The sequence below is a fragment of the Crinia signifera genome, chromosome 9, assembly GCF_055691185.1.
Source record: "Crinia signifera chromosome 9, ASM5569118v1, whole genome shotgun sequence".
Lineage (NCBI taxonomy): Eukaryota > Metazoa > Chordata > Amphibia > Anura > Myobatrachidae > Crinia > Crinia signifera.
This window is the reverse complement of record NC_139225.1, coordinates 98247269-98264775: the sequence shown is the minus strand read 5'-3', so window position 1 is coordinate 98264775 and position 17507 is coordinate 98247269. Positions and strand designations below refer to the sequence as shown.

Sequence of the window (17507 nt, the reverse complement as noted above, 5' to 3'; positions counted from 1 at the left end):
ACTGATCAGCGGCCACAGGACACCCACAAAAGCAACGTGGGTGTAAAAACAATTTAAAAAAAATTTCCACAGCACTCTCCAAAAAAAAAAAACAATTTAAAAAAACTGCAGAAAAAAAAATGATATCAACCCTGTTCCAAAAATGCTGTTCAGTGATTGTACGTCACTGATCAGCGCTCAGCGGCCACAGGACACCCACACAAGCAACGTGGGTGTAAAAACAAAACCCCACTGCACTCTCCAAAAAAAAAAAACTGCAGATCAGTGATGCAGTGATGCACCACTGATTAGCAGTGAGGGGCAGCAGACACACAACCTGACAGGGTATATATATATAAAAAAAAAACCCTGGACCCCCAAAAAGTTGCTGATTAATTAATTTAAACTGACCAGCACAAAAGGGGGGGCAGCAGGGGGGGCAGCAGTCAGTTGCACAGGCAGCACAACCTTTGCTGCAACTGACAGATATATATATAAAAAAAAAAACCTCTGCACCCCCAAAAAGTTGCTGATCACCTCAGATATAGTGATCAGCACAAAAGGGGGTGCAGCAGACACAAAATATAGCACTCTCTATCACTCTCTATCACTCTCTGTCACTATCTGTCCCTATCTCTCACGATCTGTGACTCTATGACACTGCAGCAGCAGGACACAGGAAGTCACAAGATCCAGGAAGCATCCAGCTGCTGGCAGCACGCTACCAGCGGTGATCAGCGGTGATCAGGTAAGTTTCAGGCAAGGATCAGGTATGTATCAGGACAGATTAGCACGGTGACCGCTCTGCACGCAATTCCAGACCGGAATGGCGTCTGCAGTGCAGTCACCGTTAGTTTAAATCACGCGCCTTGGCTGTGATTGGTCCGTGGGTCCCACGGACCAATCACAGCCTTGGGGGCAGGTGGGGTGAGGGGTCGTCGTCACCGATGACCCCTTCATGCCCCCTGACGCCCGGCGGTGATTGACACCTGTGTTACCGAGCGTCTGATTCGCCGGTAACACAGGAAAACGCTGTGAATGGCTGTTCACACTGAACAGCCAATCACAGCGATCGCCGACGGGGGGCGGCATCGCAGCCCCCCCTGGGCATGCAGGGACATGTCTGCTGTCAGGGACAGCAGACATTGTCCCTCTGTCCCCGCGTCTATAGACGCGGGGACAGTTTAAAGTCATGACGTATATATACGTCATGTGTCGGGAAGTACATCCCGGCCATGACGTATATATACGTCAAATGTCGGGAAGGGGTTAAGTATGTGCTAATAAACAGGTAAGTGGGTCTAAATATTTGAGCTATTTTGACCATAAAAAAAAGAGGACAAGTCACCTGATAAACCAGGGGCATAACTAGATATTCTACACACCCCCCCCATAGCAAGCATTTGTAAGGGCCCCATTTACAGTATCACTCAAAGGTGAAAAATATATATAAAAAATGTAACTTTAGGTTTCCGTTTGATAGGTCTACAGGGCCTAGGTCGACAGTCAATATGTAAAAACAAAAAGTCAACATTCAAAAGGTCGACACGGTTTTTTCATGTTTTTTTCTTTCATTGTCTATCGTCCAGGTGGATTCTGATTGCTAACAATAAAGTGCCATGCCCGAAGCATAGCAAGCGAAGCAAACCATGGGAGGGTACATGCTACACTAATTGGATGTCTATGTCAGCAGGTGTCGACATTGACATAAAAACCTCTAGAAAAACCCACATTGACCCTTTTGTGTGTCAACCTTTTCCATGTCGACCATTTGTCTATGTCGACTTTTCGTATGTTTACCTATTGACTGCCGATCTAAATATTGTAGACCTTTCCATCCACACCCATAATTTAGACAGGGAAGATGGGCCTCCCTCAGCTTTGGGTCCCATAGCAGCCTCCGCTGCTCTCAATGACTGCCATCACGTTGGCCAGCCCTGGCGCAAATAATTGGTCTGCTCCCTCCGGTTGGCGCTGTGCGGGAGACCCAGGGCTGACAGCGCTGATGAGACCGCGACCCTGTGCCGCTAAGGTGACTGACGTTGATGTGGTGAGCCGGCGCTACTGAGGGGAACAATGAGCTGGCGCCGCTAAGGAGACCCTTCACTGATGTGAAAAACGCTGGAGGTAAGTACACACACACAGGGCCGCCGACAGGGGGGTGCTGTGGGTACAGCAGTCCCGGGCCCCGGCCTCTGGAGGGGCCCGGGTAGCTGCCCACAGTGACACCCCTCACCCCTGCACACCGCCTCCCCCACCCGGCGGCCCCCCAGCCAGGCATGCATGATACACAGTGCAGCCTGCAGAGCGCCGAGCCTAGGACACAGAGGGGCTCGGCGCTCTGCAGGCTGCACTGTGCACTGCAGTGTGAGCTCCTGAGGCGGCGTGGGATGCCGCAGATAGGTAAGTAATGGTGTGAATAAAGGTCAGTTCTGGGGAAGGGGGGGTGCAGGGTGGGGGTGTGTGCGGGGGATGTGCGGGGCGGGGGGTTGCGGGTGCGGGGGGTTGCGGGGGGGGGGGGCCCGGACTGAAGGTCAGTCCCGGGACCTAAAATTACTAGTGGAGGCCCTGCGCACACACACACACACACACATCTACCCTCCTTTTTCTCTCCTTTTTTGTTCTCTGTCTTCCTCCTCCCCTCTCCCCGCGCCACAATTTTTTTTCTGCAGGGGGGAGAAAAGAATTATAGTTATGGCACTGGCTACTGATCAGTTCCAAAAACATAATCTGATTAATTCTTTAGCATTTTCACTTGTCTTCTCAGTCACATTTCTTGAAGAAACGCATTTGCAGCAAATATAGAGCATGATAGATACTGTAAACCTTTATCTCTGCATTTTAAAGGGTGAACTGAATGTTGCTCTTTGAAATTGAACCTGTACTGACCTTCCCATAGTGTTCGTCTGCAAAACAGACAATGCTGTTTTATGTATATTGTATTTTCTTAATTACTGAAAAATGGCTTTCCTGTATACAGTATATAATAACTTCTTTATTTTCTATATTTTAAAGTAAGTTATTATGATAAAAAAAAGAGCGGTGACATTTCAAATATAAAAAAATAAATCATATGGTAATTAGATAATATTCCCTTCTGTTTCTGCTTGTTTGATGACTAGAATAAAAATTGCCTTTTTAGCATAATGTACTGTAGGGTTGTTATTTAACTGTATGCTTTTTGTTTCACAACAGTGCTTCCATTGTAATTTGAATTGTCTATTACTGCTGTCAACGATATACAGATAATGAAAAACTTTTTATCATTTAGGATATAGTCAGCAATGTGTAAAACCATCCCGTCTTCAGACAATAGTTTCCTTAGAACTAGAAATTCCATATATACTTATTTTTTTCATCAATTCTTTTTTCCATTAATTTTTGAAAACCAAAATGGTTCATACAGTATATGTATCTGTGACTTCAGGATCTTTAAGTAATACTTTACATCACTTCTACACACAATGGGGAATGTTCAATGTCTGCCGATATTTCGGACAGATGAAATATTGGCAGCTCAGTATTCAATCCTGGCTAAAAAACTCACCATCCTGGCCAGGACTCGTCTTCTTAGATACTTGCCTCCATATGGAGGCGATTCTGCATTGTTGGAAAATGCCATGGATTGTCGAATCCACCGACTTTCCGGCACTCGACAACCGAAACATTGAATTCTGGCTGTCGAGTTACTGTCGGATTGGAAGAAAATGCCCGGGATTCCGACTCTCGGACTGTCAGATTGCCAGATTGAATACCCCCCCATGGGGTTAATTTACTAAAGCTTTAAAACATGAAAAGAGATTATGTTACTCATAGCAGCCAATCAGATTATGTCTATCATTTCTCTTTTGCATCCTAGAAAATGACAGAATCTCATTGGTTGATATGGGCAATATCACCTTCATATTCTAAAGCTTTAGTTAATTTACCACTAAAGGCATAGAGCAGTGATTTTCAACATTTTTAGCTTGCAGTACACTAAATAACATTTTTAAATTGCCAAGGCACACCATGCCTCACAGGGCAAAACACATTGGCCCCCACAGGAAAAAAAACAAACCTATTGGCCCCCATATATAAAAACAATCACACTGGTCCCCACAGGTAACAAAAATAAAATACGTTGGCCCTTTACATGAAAAAAAAAAAAGAGACCAGTAAATTACAGTTGAACTGGTGGTGGCTGTAAACTGGTTTGGGCATCTCTAGATCTGGGGGCACACTTGAGAACAGCTCAAGGCACACTAGTGTGCCACGGCACAGTGGTTGGAAAACACTAGCTTAGAGTAATCAGGATTAGAGTTATTGCACACCAAATATCAAAAAAGAAAAAAAAATATCTAAATTTTGATACTTGATCCAATGTATCTATTAGAATGAAAAGCATGTAAGATCGTTACACCCTGTGTTGTTGGAACACATTGATAAAACAGGATGCTAAGAAGTGACATACTGTAGGGGAGTGAGCTAGACTATTTCCAGCTTCATTGTTGCTATATATATGGTTGAGGTCATTTGACTAATATAATGCAATGTGGGCACTTCATTGGATTGCAAAGAGTTCTCTCTTACACACACACACACACACACGCAAACACACACAGGCCCTTATTCAGATCTGATCGCAGTACAAAGTTGTTCTCAAAATGGGCAAAACCATGTGCACTGCAGGTGGGGCAGATGTAACCTGTATAGAGAGAGTTAGATTTGGGTGAGTTATTTTGTTTCTGTTCAGGGTAAATACCTAATTTTTTACAGGTATATACTGTACATAAACTAAACAAATAATGGGCTGATTCTGAGGGCCAGATGTTTCAAGCTTCAGAAGTGATAAAGGGGAGAGTGATAAAAACCAGCCAATCAGCTGCCACCTGTCATTCTTCAAACCCAGCCTACAACGTGGCAGTAATTATCTGATTGGCTTGCTGTTTATCACTCTCCATTTGATCAATTTTTAAAACTTATTACATCTGGCCCTAAGTGAGAACTAGGCCAGTGTGCGCAGTAAATTGCGTATATTGTCTCTGTGTGTATATTGGTCCAGGAAACTTACTGTATGAATGTGTTACTTTGTAGATCCACTAGATTATGATTGTGGTGCATGGAGATGCGACATTAAGCTCACTAGGGTTGGTGTTGTGCATATAGGGACCCTGTGACTGGTCTTCCCCCAGAGACTCTTCCCGCAGTATGCAGATGCTGTCCAGGTAATATTATTTATAGATGCCTGAAGATGGTTTATTTTCCTATATAGATTGATGACGACTTTGTATTTCTCCATCAAATATTGTTAACAGAATATGACCCTTATTCTGGTTCACTCGCTAAGGCAAATTCCTTCTCAAATGGACAAAACCATGTGCACTGCAGGGGGGGGGGGGGGGGGGGAGTGACATGTGCAGATAATTACATTTGGGTGGGGTTTTACTTCAAAGTGAGATCTATATTGCAGTGTAAAAATAAAGCAGTCAGTATTTTCCCTGCACAGAAAAAAAATAATTCACCCAAATCTAACTCTCACTGCACAAGTTACATCTGCCCCCCCCCCACCCCCTAGAGAGCACATGGTTGTCAATTTGAGAAGGAATTTCCCTTTGCAAGTGAACCATAATAAGTGCCTATGTGTATGTGTGCTTGTATGCTGGTCTTATTGTAAGATGTCCAAGCATCTCACAATACATATGCATGTAACTATTACTTTTAGTGAATGCATGGGATTTGGGTCATATCATGTAAAGCATAACTACTGTCTGTGGCATATCAAGAGAGGATGAAAGAAAATGCTTTATTATTTAAATAAATATTTTTATAAATGGTCAGCAATGTTTATATTTCTTTCCCCTGCAATTAATCCTATATTTTATATAATCAACATAACTGAAAGACAAAGTCTAGTTTTTCAGTTTCATTGTGCATGCCATGTCATGTACTGCATGTAGATTTCCTCAGTCTGTCATTACCAGTAAGCAGGGGCGGCTCCAGAGGAGGGGCTTCAGCACAATTTAAATAGGGGACCAACTACCATTGCAAACTCACTCACTGGCAGTTGGTGCAGCTCCCCTATTTAAATTGATATCACTGTTATAGGCATAATAATAAATGGAGTCCTACTGCTCCCTGCCAGTGCCACTATCAAGTCATGGGAATCCCAGTATTAAGAATTTTTCAATCCCGATTCCACCCTAATTAAAATTATTCTTCAGAGTTTGATAGGCGAAAGATATATCCTATCAGGAATTTATTATTATAAAACGGAATAATTCTTGTTTGTATAGTATATTACTTATTAAGCTCTATAAAATGATTAACTGTTATATTTCTACATTATTTTCTGAAGTGCACTTTATTAAGTCTGTTGATTGGGGCAATGCAGCACAATTATCTGCCTGAATGAACGAACACATCAGAATAATGTTCTACAGCTTACACCCACAGTCTCTTCTATCTATAACTTTATCCCTTCTGTGTTGAAGCCTTCCTTAGTAATTGGTCTGAATGCACCTTTTCTAGTTCTGTTGTCAGGTTGTAAAGACCTGAGCTGTAGCAGTAATTGGGCACAATATGTCATCTGCTGATGATCTGTATATCAAAATTAATCACAAGAGGGTTTTATTTAAAGTTAATGTCATAAAAAGGCAAATATGCATTTTAAAAGCCTATTTCTTATTTGGGACTTTTTTTTAAAACAAACCATTGTAATGACATCTCTGAATAACAGAACAAAAAACCCCATAGGTTAGTGGTGGCTAGGGATGCCAATCCCGGGGCATTTTTTCAATCTCGGAATTCGCGATTGAAAAATGCCCAATCCCGGGATTCCTAGGATCCCGGGATTGGCTTCCCTAATATAAAAAATACGCCTCGGCCGCCCCGCATATTTACTTACTGATGCGTGGTGTGGCCAGGAGCCCGGTGGGTGGGCAAACAGCGGAGATGGAGCCGGGTGGGAGGACGAGCTGGGTTGATGGGGAGTGGGCTGGTCCACTGCTGGGTGGGTGCCGGCGGCCTGGTCTGTGGCTGGGTGGGTGTTTATGCCGGGGACAGCCTGGAGAAATCCTATGCGGCCTGCGCAGCGTGACCTCTGACTTCGGCATGCTACGCAGAGCCGCGCTGCCCGGGACTGGAGAAGCCAGTCCCGGGCCACCCTAGTGGTGGCGCTTTCACAAGAGTTGCCTTGGCCAGCAGCTGCTGAAACCCAGATCGTCAATCCTGGATAAGTACAAAAAAGAAGAAAATAGCAGCGCTAAAATTAGTAAAAAGCAATATCAATTGCCCTGACTTTACAATAAATGTAATTTATTATGTAAAATAGTCAATAGCCATACTATGAAATTAAAATAACCGAGGTATGATAAAAGCTGCACTTATGACAACCCTTCTCAGTTGAGATAAGGACCATACGTTCCTGGGAAGATCAGAATTAATCAGACCAGATGAAATAAAGTTATTACCGTCCACCAATCGAGTGTGTAGATTTGAATGCTATGGTCCGTACTTGTGCTGTGATGTATTGAGTGGTCAAATAGCAATGGAGTCCAGTCCACCGTGTGAGGTTTGCTTGAGCTTGTCCTGTTGGTGGAAAGCCATGGTGTTGTGGTCCACTGGAACAAATCAAGATCTGGGGCTGGTTCTGGTGGGTACAAGGGGATGTTCTTTGATAGGATAAAATCTATTTGGGCACACAAAATGGTTTAATCCATTGTATGTGGGCAGTCAGTATACATTAAATGTGGCACGGGTAATAAGACTACTTCAAAAAGCCTGAATCAGATTTGTACGCAATTCACATAGTTCAACATTTATCGGTAGACTGTGCACTTGACAAGGTACTTAATTTTCCTGCAATCAGAAGCAAACAAATAGTGCTTTGGATTGTTTGAGAGGGGCCCCACATCGGTATCTAGGGCCCCATGAGTTCTAAATCCTTCTCTACTTTGGGGCTGATTCTGGGTCAGAAGACTTGGCAGCTTATGGTGAGTTTTCCCATACATCGCATTTACACATTGTTGCATCTCATCTAACTTTTGAGTCATATGGAGCTTGAAATTAGAAGGGAAGGGATGCATGTGCAATTAGCATAGGGCTGATGCACGTGCACTTAGCATAAGGCTGATGCACGTGCACTTAGCATAGGGCTGATGCACGTGCACTTAGCATAGGGCTGATGCACGTGCACTTAGCATAGGGCTGATGCACGTGCACTTAGCATAGGGCTGATGCACGTGCACTTAGCATAGGGCTGATGCACGTGCTAGAACATATTATGGCGGTTGCAGCACCTATCATAAAATCAATGGGCGTTGTGGCTTTCCGCTTACAGATGCACAAAACTGCATATCAGTCATACAGATGTTCATATAGGCATAAGGCTTCCATGGCTGCCCGCAACTACAGCTACTGTGTGTGTGGCTAAGTATCAGCCCCTTTGTGTACATCCGTTTATTGAAATTCTCTGATAACCACTTCAATAAAGTCTTTAAAGGAGTTTGATTGACCCAATGTGGCTCAAAGAGTAAATGCTTTATCTACAGCTACAAAAAAGACCTTATTTGTTCAAAGGATCAAAACCTGTGGGCCTAATTCGGAGGCTTTCGTTATTGGCACTGTTGCGTTTTTGTATGTAGCAACTGTGCTACAAACACCACAGGAGGTGTCTTAAGTAAAAAGCATTCTGGGATCTGGGATATGATGGCTGCATCTAGAAAGCAGCATTGGATCCCGCTGCATGACCATCAGGCATCTGAGTAACCATAAGTTGCTTAACTCAATGTAACCATGATCTGTTTACTCTGGATTTTCATTAAAATCACTCTGTCTAATGAAGTGTACCTGAAGTGGAGATGGAGCGCATCTCATGCAGCTCCAGGGCTCACTGGAATGCTCCCTCTAGCGAGCGGTGGCGGAGAGTCATTCCATTTGACTGGGACGCACTAACATTTCACATGCACGCGTGTCCCAGTCACTCGGTTGTGGGGAGCTGAAACCCTGCCCGTCTCCACTTCAGGGAGATGGCCAGGGTTAGGGGGTGTGTGGGGAGGCAGCAGAGACGGCGGGGAGCTCCGTCGGCTGCCGGGGGCTGGAGGAGGCTGGCAGCTGGTGATACTATCACCAGCCATTGGCTGAATGAGCGGCGCTACATCTGTATAAGCAGAGCTTAAAGACACCATATTTGATCATTTTTTTTAACTAAAATTGATACTTCTATAATTGTTTGTAGTTTCCAAAATGATAAAAATATACATGAAGTCTGTATATTGGACAGGAGGGTATCTAGGATGTATAATTGGGAGAAATTAGGTATCTAAAAAATAATGCATAAATAGGTCAAATAATACAGATTAATTTGAACATACTTGATATACAGTAGCTACAACACAGGGGAACTATGGCTAGTGATCTATATTTAGGTTAAAGGTTACATGGTATGTTCCCTGGAATAATTAACAAATCAGCCAGCCATCACTGACTTGGTCATGTATCAAGATGGGATATGAAGTTTAGTTTGTGCATCAATGCTAGTTTTATTGTGTCGTTATTGCTGTGCGCTCTACTAAATATGTTTTTTTTCTTCTATTTCTAGGTAATATCTTTGTCGTCAGTTTGTCTGTTGCAGATCTGGTAGTGGCGATATATCCATACCCAGTTATCTTAATAGCAATTTTCCATAACGGATGGACACTTGGAAATATTCATTGCCAAATAAGTGGTTTTATCATGGGACTAAGTGTCATTGGTTCTGTCTTCAACATTACAGCCATAGCCATTAACAGATATTGCTACATCTGCCATAGCCTGCGGTATGACAAGCTTTATAATCAGAAGAGCACCCTTTGCTATCTTTGTCTAACTTGGATACTGACTGTTATTGCAATTGTACCAAACTTTTTTGTTGGCTCTTTACAGTATGACCCACGGATTTTCTCATGTACTTTTGCACAAACAGTCAGCTCTTCATACACAATAACAGTGGTCGTGGTGCATTTTCTTGTCCCATTTGCTGTGGTGTCATTCTGCTACTTGAGAATATGGGTCCTTGTTATTCAAGTCAAGCACAGGGTAAGACAAGACTCTAAGCAGAAGTTGACACCTACAGACCTCCGGAATTTTTTGACTATGTTTGTTGTGTTTGTCCTTTTTGCTGTCTGCTGGGGACCATTAAACTTAATCGGCCTTGCTGTAGCCATTAACCCTTTTCAAGTGGCTCCGAAGATCCCAAAATGGCTATTTGTGTTGAGCTATTTCATGGCCTACTTTAACAGTTGTCTCAATGCCGTCATCTATGGTCTGCTTAATCAAAACTTTCGCAAGGAATACAAAAGAATATTGATGTCTTTGTGGACTCCAAGACTCCTGTTTGTTGACACTTCAAGAGGTGGAACCGAAGGAGTTAAAAGCAAGCCATCTCCAGTTGTTACCAACAACAATCAAGCTGACATATGTGTATAAGCACATTGGACGGCCATGCTCATTATTCCAAATTATGTTTAACATTTATCACCATGTGCCTGTTACCATGCACTTTGTCCTAATACTTAAGGATAAACATAATTATCTTCTACACAATAATGGTATTAATTGAAAAAGCAGTCAAAACCATTTTACTCTTTATAATTTTGTATTGACAAATTGTGAAAATTGTTTAAAATGATTATAGTTGCTTTTTTAAAGTGGAAGGATTTTTATTATTTTATTGATCTATCAAGTATAAAATCTAAAATGAGTTAGCATTGGATATTCCATTGATTTTATTATCACTATTATTGGATTGAGTTAATTGACAATATTTAGAACTTCTCATGATTCATTTCTGACTGTAGAGTTTAGAGAGTGTATAGAGGCAGTCTGCATACAGTAGATGATTTCATTGATATTATCCAGGTCAGCCCTTACAGCATTTCCTGGACAAATTCATATTTGGGTAATTGGTATAGAGTCCTTTTAAAGCTTCTACACAGATCACAAAAGTTTGATTTGTAGTTGAAGAATATCCATTTATATTTACATTCCCTGAACTGTTCCAAGAGTACATATTATACTCTTTATAATGGCAATTACTAGAGAGCCACATGATGCATACGCCTGAAAAATACAAACAATGAGATAAACACATTTAGCTACTGTAGATCATTGAATGAGCCGCTTTTGTTAGTTTTTACAATATGACAATGTATGTAAATTTCCTTTTCTTATAAAAGCAATACAAAATATTTCAGCCACATACTATGACCTCCAATAATTGGCCTGATGTTACATAACATCCAGTGAGTGGCCTAAAATGATATGACATCCAATGAGTGGCCTTGTGTTGTATGGCATCCAATGAGTGGCCTGGTACTATATGGCATCCAATGAGTGGTCTGATGTACTACAACACCCAATGAGTGGCCTGATGTTATATGACATTCAATAGGTGGCCTGAAATTGTACTAGATTCATCAGGGAATTTACTAAGAAAGGAGTTCTGTTTCACATAGGATGTTGCTATGGGCAACCAATCAGACACTATCTATATAGAAGGTGGTAAATGAATAAAAAATAGATTCTGATTGGTTGCCCATAGGAACATCCCATGTGAAATAGAGCTCCTATCTTAGTAAATTTTGCCCTCAATAAGTGGCCTGATGTATGAAATCCAATGAGAGGCTTGGTGTTACATGGCAGCATTCTATTTGTGTCAAGCTTGAAAGAGGGTTGTAACCAGTGGCGTAACTATAGCACCGCAGCCCCCGCGGTCGCGGGGGGGGGGGGGGGCGCTGTGCATATGGGGGCGCCGGGGGGGGGGGGCTGCGGTGCTATAGTAATCCCCCGCCCCCCATCCCCCGCATGCTTACCTGTCCGCGCGTCCCGGCTCCCCTCCTGGCTTCAATCAAAGCTATGGAGACGGACCACGATAAAATGGCCGCCCCAAAAAGCAGACTGTTCTCTGAAACTGTCTGCGGTATGGGGGCGGCCATTTTATCGTGGTCCATCTGCATATAATTTATTGAAGCCAGGAGGGGAGCCGGGACGTGTGGACAGGTAAGCATGCGGCAATGGGGGGAGGGGGCACAGGAGGCACGGGGGGCAGGCACGGGGGGCCGGACGGACGGGCGGGCGGGGCGCCCCCACATTAATGGCGGGGGGGGCGCGCCCCAAACAAAGCTACGCCGCTGGTTGTAACCAGTGGCTGCTCTTATCCGTTTTGTCATTTAAGCACATTATAGGGTTAAAATAATTATTTTGTATGTAAACAAATATAAATTTTAATAATAATTTAATTGTCATTAACACAAATTATAACTATAACGGTAGGCTATGTTTATACTGCCAATTTTCCAAACATTTTAAAGTTCTTATAAATAATATCACATTTTGCCCCTCATTCTATTTCATTGAGATGTGGCCGAATTTGGCCCTGTTCCGATGTTTGGGGCTCTGCGCATGCACATGGTATATTATGCACATGTGCAGGTCCCCTATGTAAATGGCTTAGGTGACTTGCATAGTCGCCGAGCCGTTTGCAAGGATCGGGGTGGTCCAGGGGTGGACAGCGGCAGGGACTGGGGTCGCCCATGGGAACACCCAGCATTTATGGGAGTCCCCATGAAAACACTGGGCATTCCCATGGCTACGTGGACGTGTCGATGCCTGATGAGGACGTCAGCCGCCTGCCCGGCTTTGTCCCGGTGGCCACAAATTAGCCAGTTTCAACTGACTATTATTTGCAAAGGCAGGAGAAATCATTCATGGATGGGCAGGCGCTCGGATGGGCGGCGCCTCTGGCGCTCAGTAAGCTGTGATCCTTGATGCTTACCAAGCCAACCAGAATGAAGGCCTTTGGACCTTTTTCTGGTTGACATGCAGCACTGCAAAGTTCGCAGCACTGTGTGTTATTTTTCACCCGCCCGTTGTTTGGATATGCCACCACCCCATGTTCATTGGGCGAATTCCCCCACACAGCTGTGAATGGATGTTTAGCATAAACATCCATTTGCAGCCAGAAGGAACACGCTAAACTAAGAGAGTCTGAGGTGTCTTAGCTTTGCTTTGCATGTATTCCTATGGGGAAAATGGCGGGCAGCTGCCCGCCCCCCCCCGGAACTCACGTCACGTCACTGGGAACGCCTAGCGTTTTATACCCACTTTACGCCCATGGGAAAGCTGAACATTTTACATGCCCTTTGTGTATAAAAAGCACATAAAAATACAGTTATCTGCAGTGATGGAACTACCAAGGGTGCAGGGGGTGCAGCTGCTATGGGGCCCAAGCTGTTTCCAGTCATTTGTAAACCAAAATGGGTTAATCTTATAGTTGCGCACTTTAAGTATCAACCTCTTGCAGCCTTTTCATATATTAAGGAGAATAAACACCAACTCCTAAGAAAGTATCAAAATAGAGTAGAATATGAAAGATAGGCGCTGAGGTGATACACGATGTTCACAATAAATTTATTAACCCCTTACCGACGCAGCCTGTTTTTGCCTTCCTGACAGAGGCCTTTTTTTCAAATCTGACATGTATCACTTAAGTGGGGATAACTTTTTTTTGCTTTTACTTATCCCAGTGATTTTGAGATTATTTTCTCGTGACACATTGTACTTTAAGTTAGTGGTAAATTTTGGTCGATACAGTTTTTTTTTTTGTGAAAAATACCAAAATGTCGTAAAAAAATTGAACATTTTGCAATTTGCAAAATGTTAAATTTTCTGCTTGTGAGACAAATAATCATACCACTCAAAATAGTTCATAACTAACATAGACCATATGTAAACTTTATGTTTCATTCATTATTTCAACTTTCTTTTATTTTTTTTGGACACTAGGGGGCAGCAGAGTCAAAATTATATACATAACACAGTAAACGCTGCAATTGGCTGTTCACATTTGAACAGCCAATTGCAACGATCGCTGATCGGGGGGGGGGCATCGCTGCCCCCCCTGGGCAATGAGGGAAGATGTCTGCTGTCAGGGACAGCAGACATCGTCCCTCTGTCACCGCGTCTCTAGACGCCGTGACACTTTAAAGTCATGACGTACATTTACGTCATGTGTCGGGAAGTACATCCCGACCATGACGTAAATGTACATCAAATGTCGGGAAGGGGTTAATACATATAAAATTCACAAAAAGATGCATAAAAATATTTACATGACATGGGATGATACACTTTAAAAGCTTGGGGTACACTTATTTCAGATTAAATTCTGGCACATTCAAATCTAAAGGGACCTCACCCAATATTGGTGCTGCGGTGGACTTATGCCACAAGGCAAAGAATGCAGGTGCCGAGCAGTGATGCCCGGCGCCACCGCAGGTAGCTTAAGGTCCAGAAAAGTGCTGGTGCAGGTAAAGTGTCCGTGCTTTCAGTGCATGTATCTCCAATCTTCCTCCAAATAGCTATTTGGAGGAAGATTGGAGATACATGCACTGAAAGCACGGACACTTTACCTGCACCAGCACTTTTCTGGACCTTAAGCTACCTGCGGTGGCGCCGGGCATCACTGCTCGGCACCTGCATTCTTTGCCTTGTGGCATAAGTCCACTGCAGCACCAATATTGGGTGAGGTCCCTTTAGATTTGAATGTGCCAGAATTTAATCTGAAATAAGTGTACCCCAAGCTTTTAAAGTGTATCATCCCATGTCATGTAAATATTTTTATGCATCTTTTTGTGAATTTTATATGTATTAATAAATTTATTGTGAACATCGTGTATCACCTTAGCGCCTATCTTTCATATTCTACTCTATTTTGATGTTTCCAGTCATTGGCAAAGCCCGCCGCCGCTGCTCCCCATTCACCCCGCCGCTGGAGAAAGCTTTTATTTGAAGAAGACTAGCGATTCCCACCTGGCTCCGCAGCCGCATACAGCACAGACAAGGAAGGGTGGCCCACCCACCCAAGATGCCATTTCCATGTCACGAAGCGTTGCCAGATAGATCATATGCAACACTCCCGGGTTCCATTACAGTCTACAGTGAGTTTAGCAAAAAGCATGAATGTTTAATTGTGGAGAAAAACAAAACACTTCATAAATTCAGAATTAAAATTGCCCTCAAGGACTGGAAGGTCTGTTGTGTAACTGGGATCATGAGTAAGCCCTGGTGAAGAGCATGGACAAAAATAACACTCAACAATAAAAGCATCAGCAATAATTTTGACAGAGTTTTTAATGCATACTATGTTGTACAACTATTGTTAAAGGAGAACTGAAACCGACAAGTGAAATTGTGATATTTGTAACATGCTACTGCAGCTTTGTGAATAAAGTGCGAAAAAGTATTCACACATCCCAGGGCTCCGTACAGAAATTAATTGAAGCACACTGCACTACCTTTATATTTTTTCTTCAGTAACATTTGCTAATGTATGCTGTTTATATAAAATAGGCAGATTTGGTGGCTCACTTGTTTTGTTGCAGCTGTGGAATTGTATATTTTCTTGTATAATGTTCTCCCCTCACAACTGCACCCCAAAAGCTATACACCAACCAGCCACTGGAGGGTGGTAGAGAGTGGCAGCGCTGAGGAGAGCAGGAAGAAAGCAGATGGGACTGGAGCAGGTGAGTGAGCCATATCCCTGCCCTGGATAATGCACACACTTCACTGGCCCATGAGCCATTCCCCCTGATCCACTATCGCTGCATCTCCTCATCTCTAAACCCCCCCCCCCCCCGTGGAGCGGGACGCTGTGCTCCCACTCTCCCTCCCCCTGTAAAGTGATCCGGCAACACCCCCCGCTCCCCCTCCCCCCGCCTAGGGTGTTCCAGTGCCTCGCACCGGCCCTGACACCAACATAAGGAACTGTTATTTCATTCAACAACCCCAAACCATTCATATACATTTAGGATGAGATGTTCTGCATGAGCATCTGTTATGGTAAATATTTTGAACAAAATAAGGAATTCAACTGTAAGACAAAAGTCTGTTTTCCTGTGCGCAATAATCAATGTCTGTTGGCTGATGTGAGAAAACACCTGGAGCCTGCACCATAAAACTCCAAACAAATTAAAATCGACATGCAAACAAGTTGTGCCCACAATTAGCGCCACCAGATGTTATCATTCACCAAAAACGAGCATGCAAGTTAACTTCCCTTTTTCTTGGAATTATGAAAATTTCTCTGTATTTTTGTTGGTCCTTATATCTGTAAATAACTTCAAAAGGACAATAATCGTCTGTATACCATAAACTTATTTATTAGCCAGAATTCACACTCACCTATTCGGATTGTATAAATCGCATGTAGATCCACCATGTGGATGCTGCAGAGTATTCCCTCCCAACAATTTTTGTCTGTATGAGCACTGTAAACCTCAAAAATACACATACATAGTGCAATACTGTTGTGAAATTAAAAACATATTTTAATACACAATTGCACTCACATTTAAAAGATTAAAAAAAAAATCACATATCACCAAATATATGGCTGGCATCCGTCCAAAGTCCTAGAGAGCAGATTGTGAGGATATCCAAATGATGGCATAAGGAGACAACCTAGCTGCAGTCCCGTCAACTGTTGTCCAAGATGAACTCCTGAATGGTATCCCTCACAGGGACTTATAGCCTTAGCGCTTTCGGGCGTAGTCTCCTTCATCAGAGGCATAAGTCACTAGTGTCAGGGCACAGTTTTTATACCCTTCATAATCACCCTAATTACCCATCAGTCCTATTTGAAAATCCCGCCTCCATATCTGCACATACAAGCTCCTAAACCCTTAAGTGCGTCTTCCGGAAGTGACGTTACGTTATTTTTACATCAATCACATTGCGGGGAACTCCGGATGTTGCATTATGTTTTTCTTAAATCAAATACATTGCAGCGTGCTTCGGTTACCATCGCGAATCTCCCAGATATGACAGATAAGGGTGGATGGGTGGTCCTAATAAAATCTTGACTGATGGTAGTACATATCAAAAAGTAAAAGCAGATCCCACCACAAAAATAACAAAAGAACTTAGAAGTTATTTACAGATATAAGGATTCAACAAAAATACTGAAAAATTCCCTTAATTCCAAGAAAAAGGGAAGTTAACTTGCATGCACGTTTTTGGTGAATGATAAGATCTGGTGGCACTAATTGAGAGCACAACTTTTTTGCATGTCAAAATAAGGAATTCAACTCCAGTTTATATGACCGTGGTTCAATACTGTATATCATGAAAAGATGTTCAGGAACAATGGGGGTGATTCAGGTTCATTCGCTAAGCACATTTGGTTTGCTAATGGACAAAACCAGAAGTAACATGTGCGGAGAGAGTTAGATTTGGGTGATTTATTTTGTTTCTTTGCAGGGTAAATACTGGCTGCTTTATTTTTACACTGCAATATAGATATCAGTTTGTACCCAAATCTAACTGTCTGCACATGTTATATCAGCCCCAGCTGCAGTGCAAATGGTTTTGTTCATTAGCAAACCAAAGGTGCTTTGCAAATGAACCTGAATGAGGGCCAATATGAATTACTTGCCTCTGCTATAGCTGTAACAATGTGTTAGATGGAGTTACTCTCCTGGTCCCCAGCACAGGCGCAGCGTTCCAGACGC

The 17507-nt window shown here is 42.9% G+C and overlaps 1 protein-coding gene across 1 annotated transcript in view; it reads left to right on the top strand.

Annotated features, from left to right (window-relative positions):
- GPR50 (G protein-coupled receptor 50) overlaps positions 1 to 11705 on the top strand; it is a 218908-nt gene extending 207203 nt beyond the window's left edge. Inside the window, exon 2 of the mRNA XM_083159436.1 lies at positions 9560 to 11705. Within this exon, the coding sequence (XP_083015562.1) occupies positions 9560 to 10425 (866 nt within the window). The 3' untranslated portion in view covers positions 10426 to 11705. The remainder of the gene's footprint in view (positions 1 to 9559) is intronic.
- The last annotated feature ends 5802 nt before the right edge of the window (positions 11706 to 17507 follow it).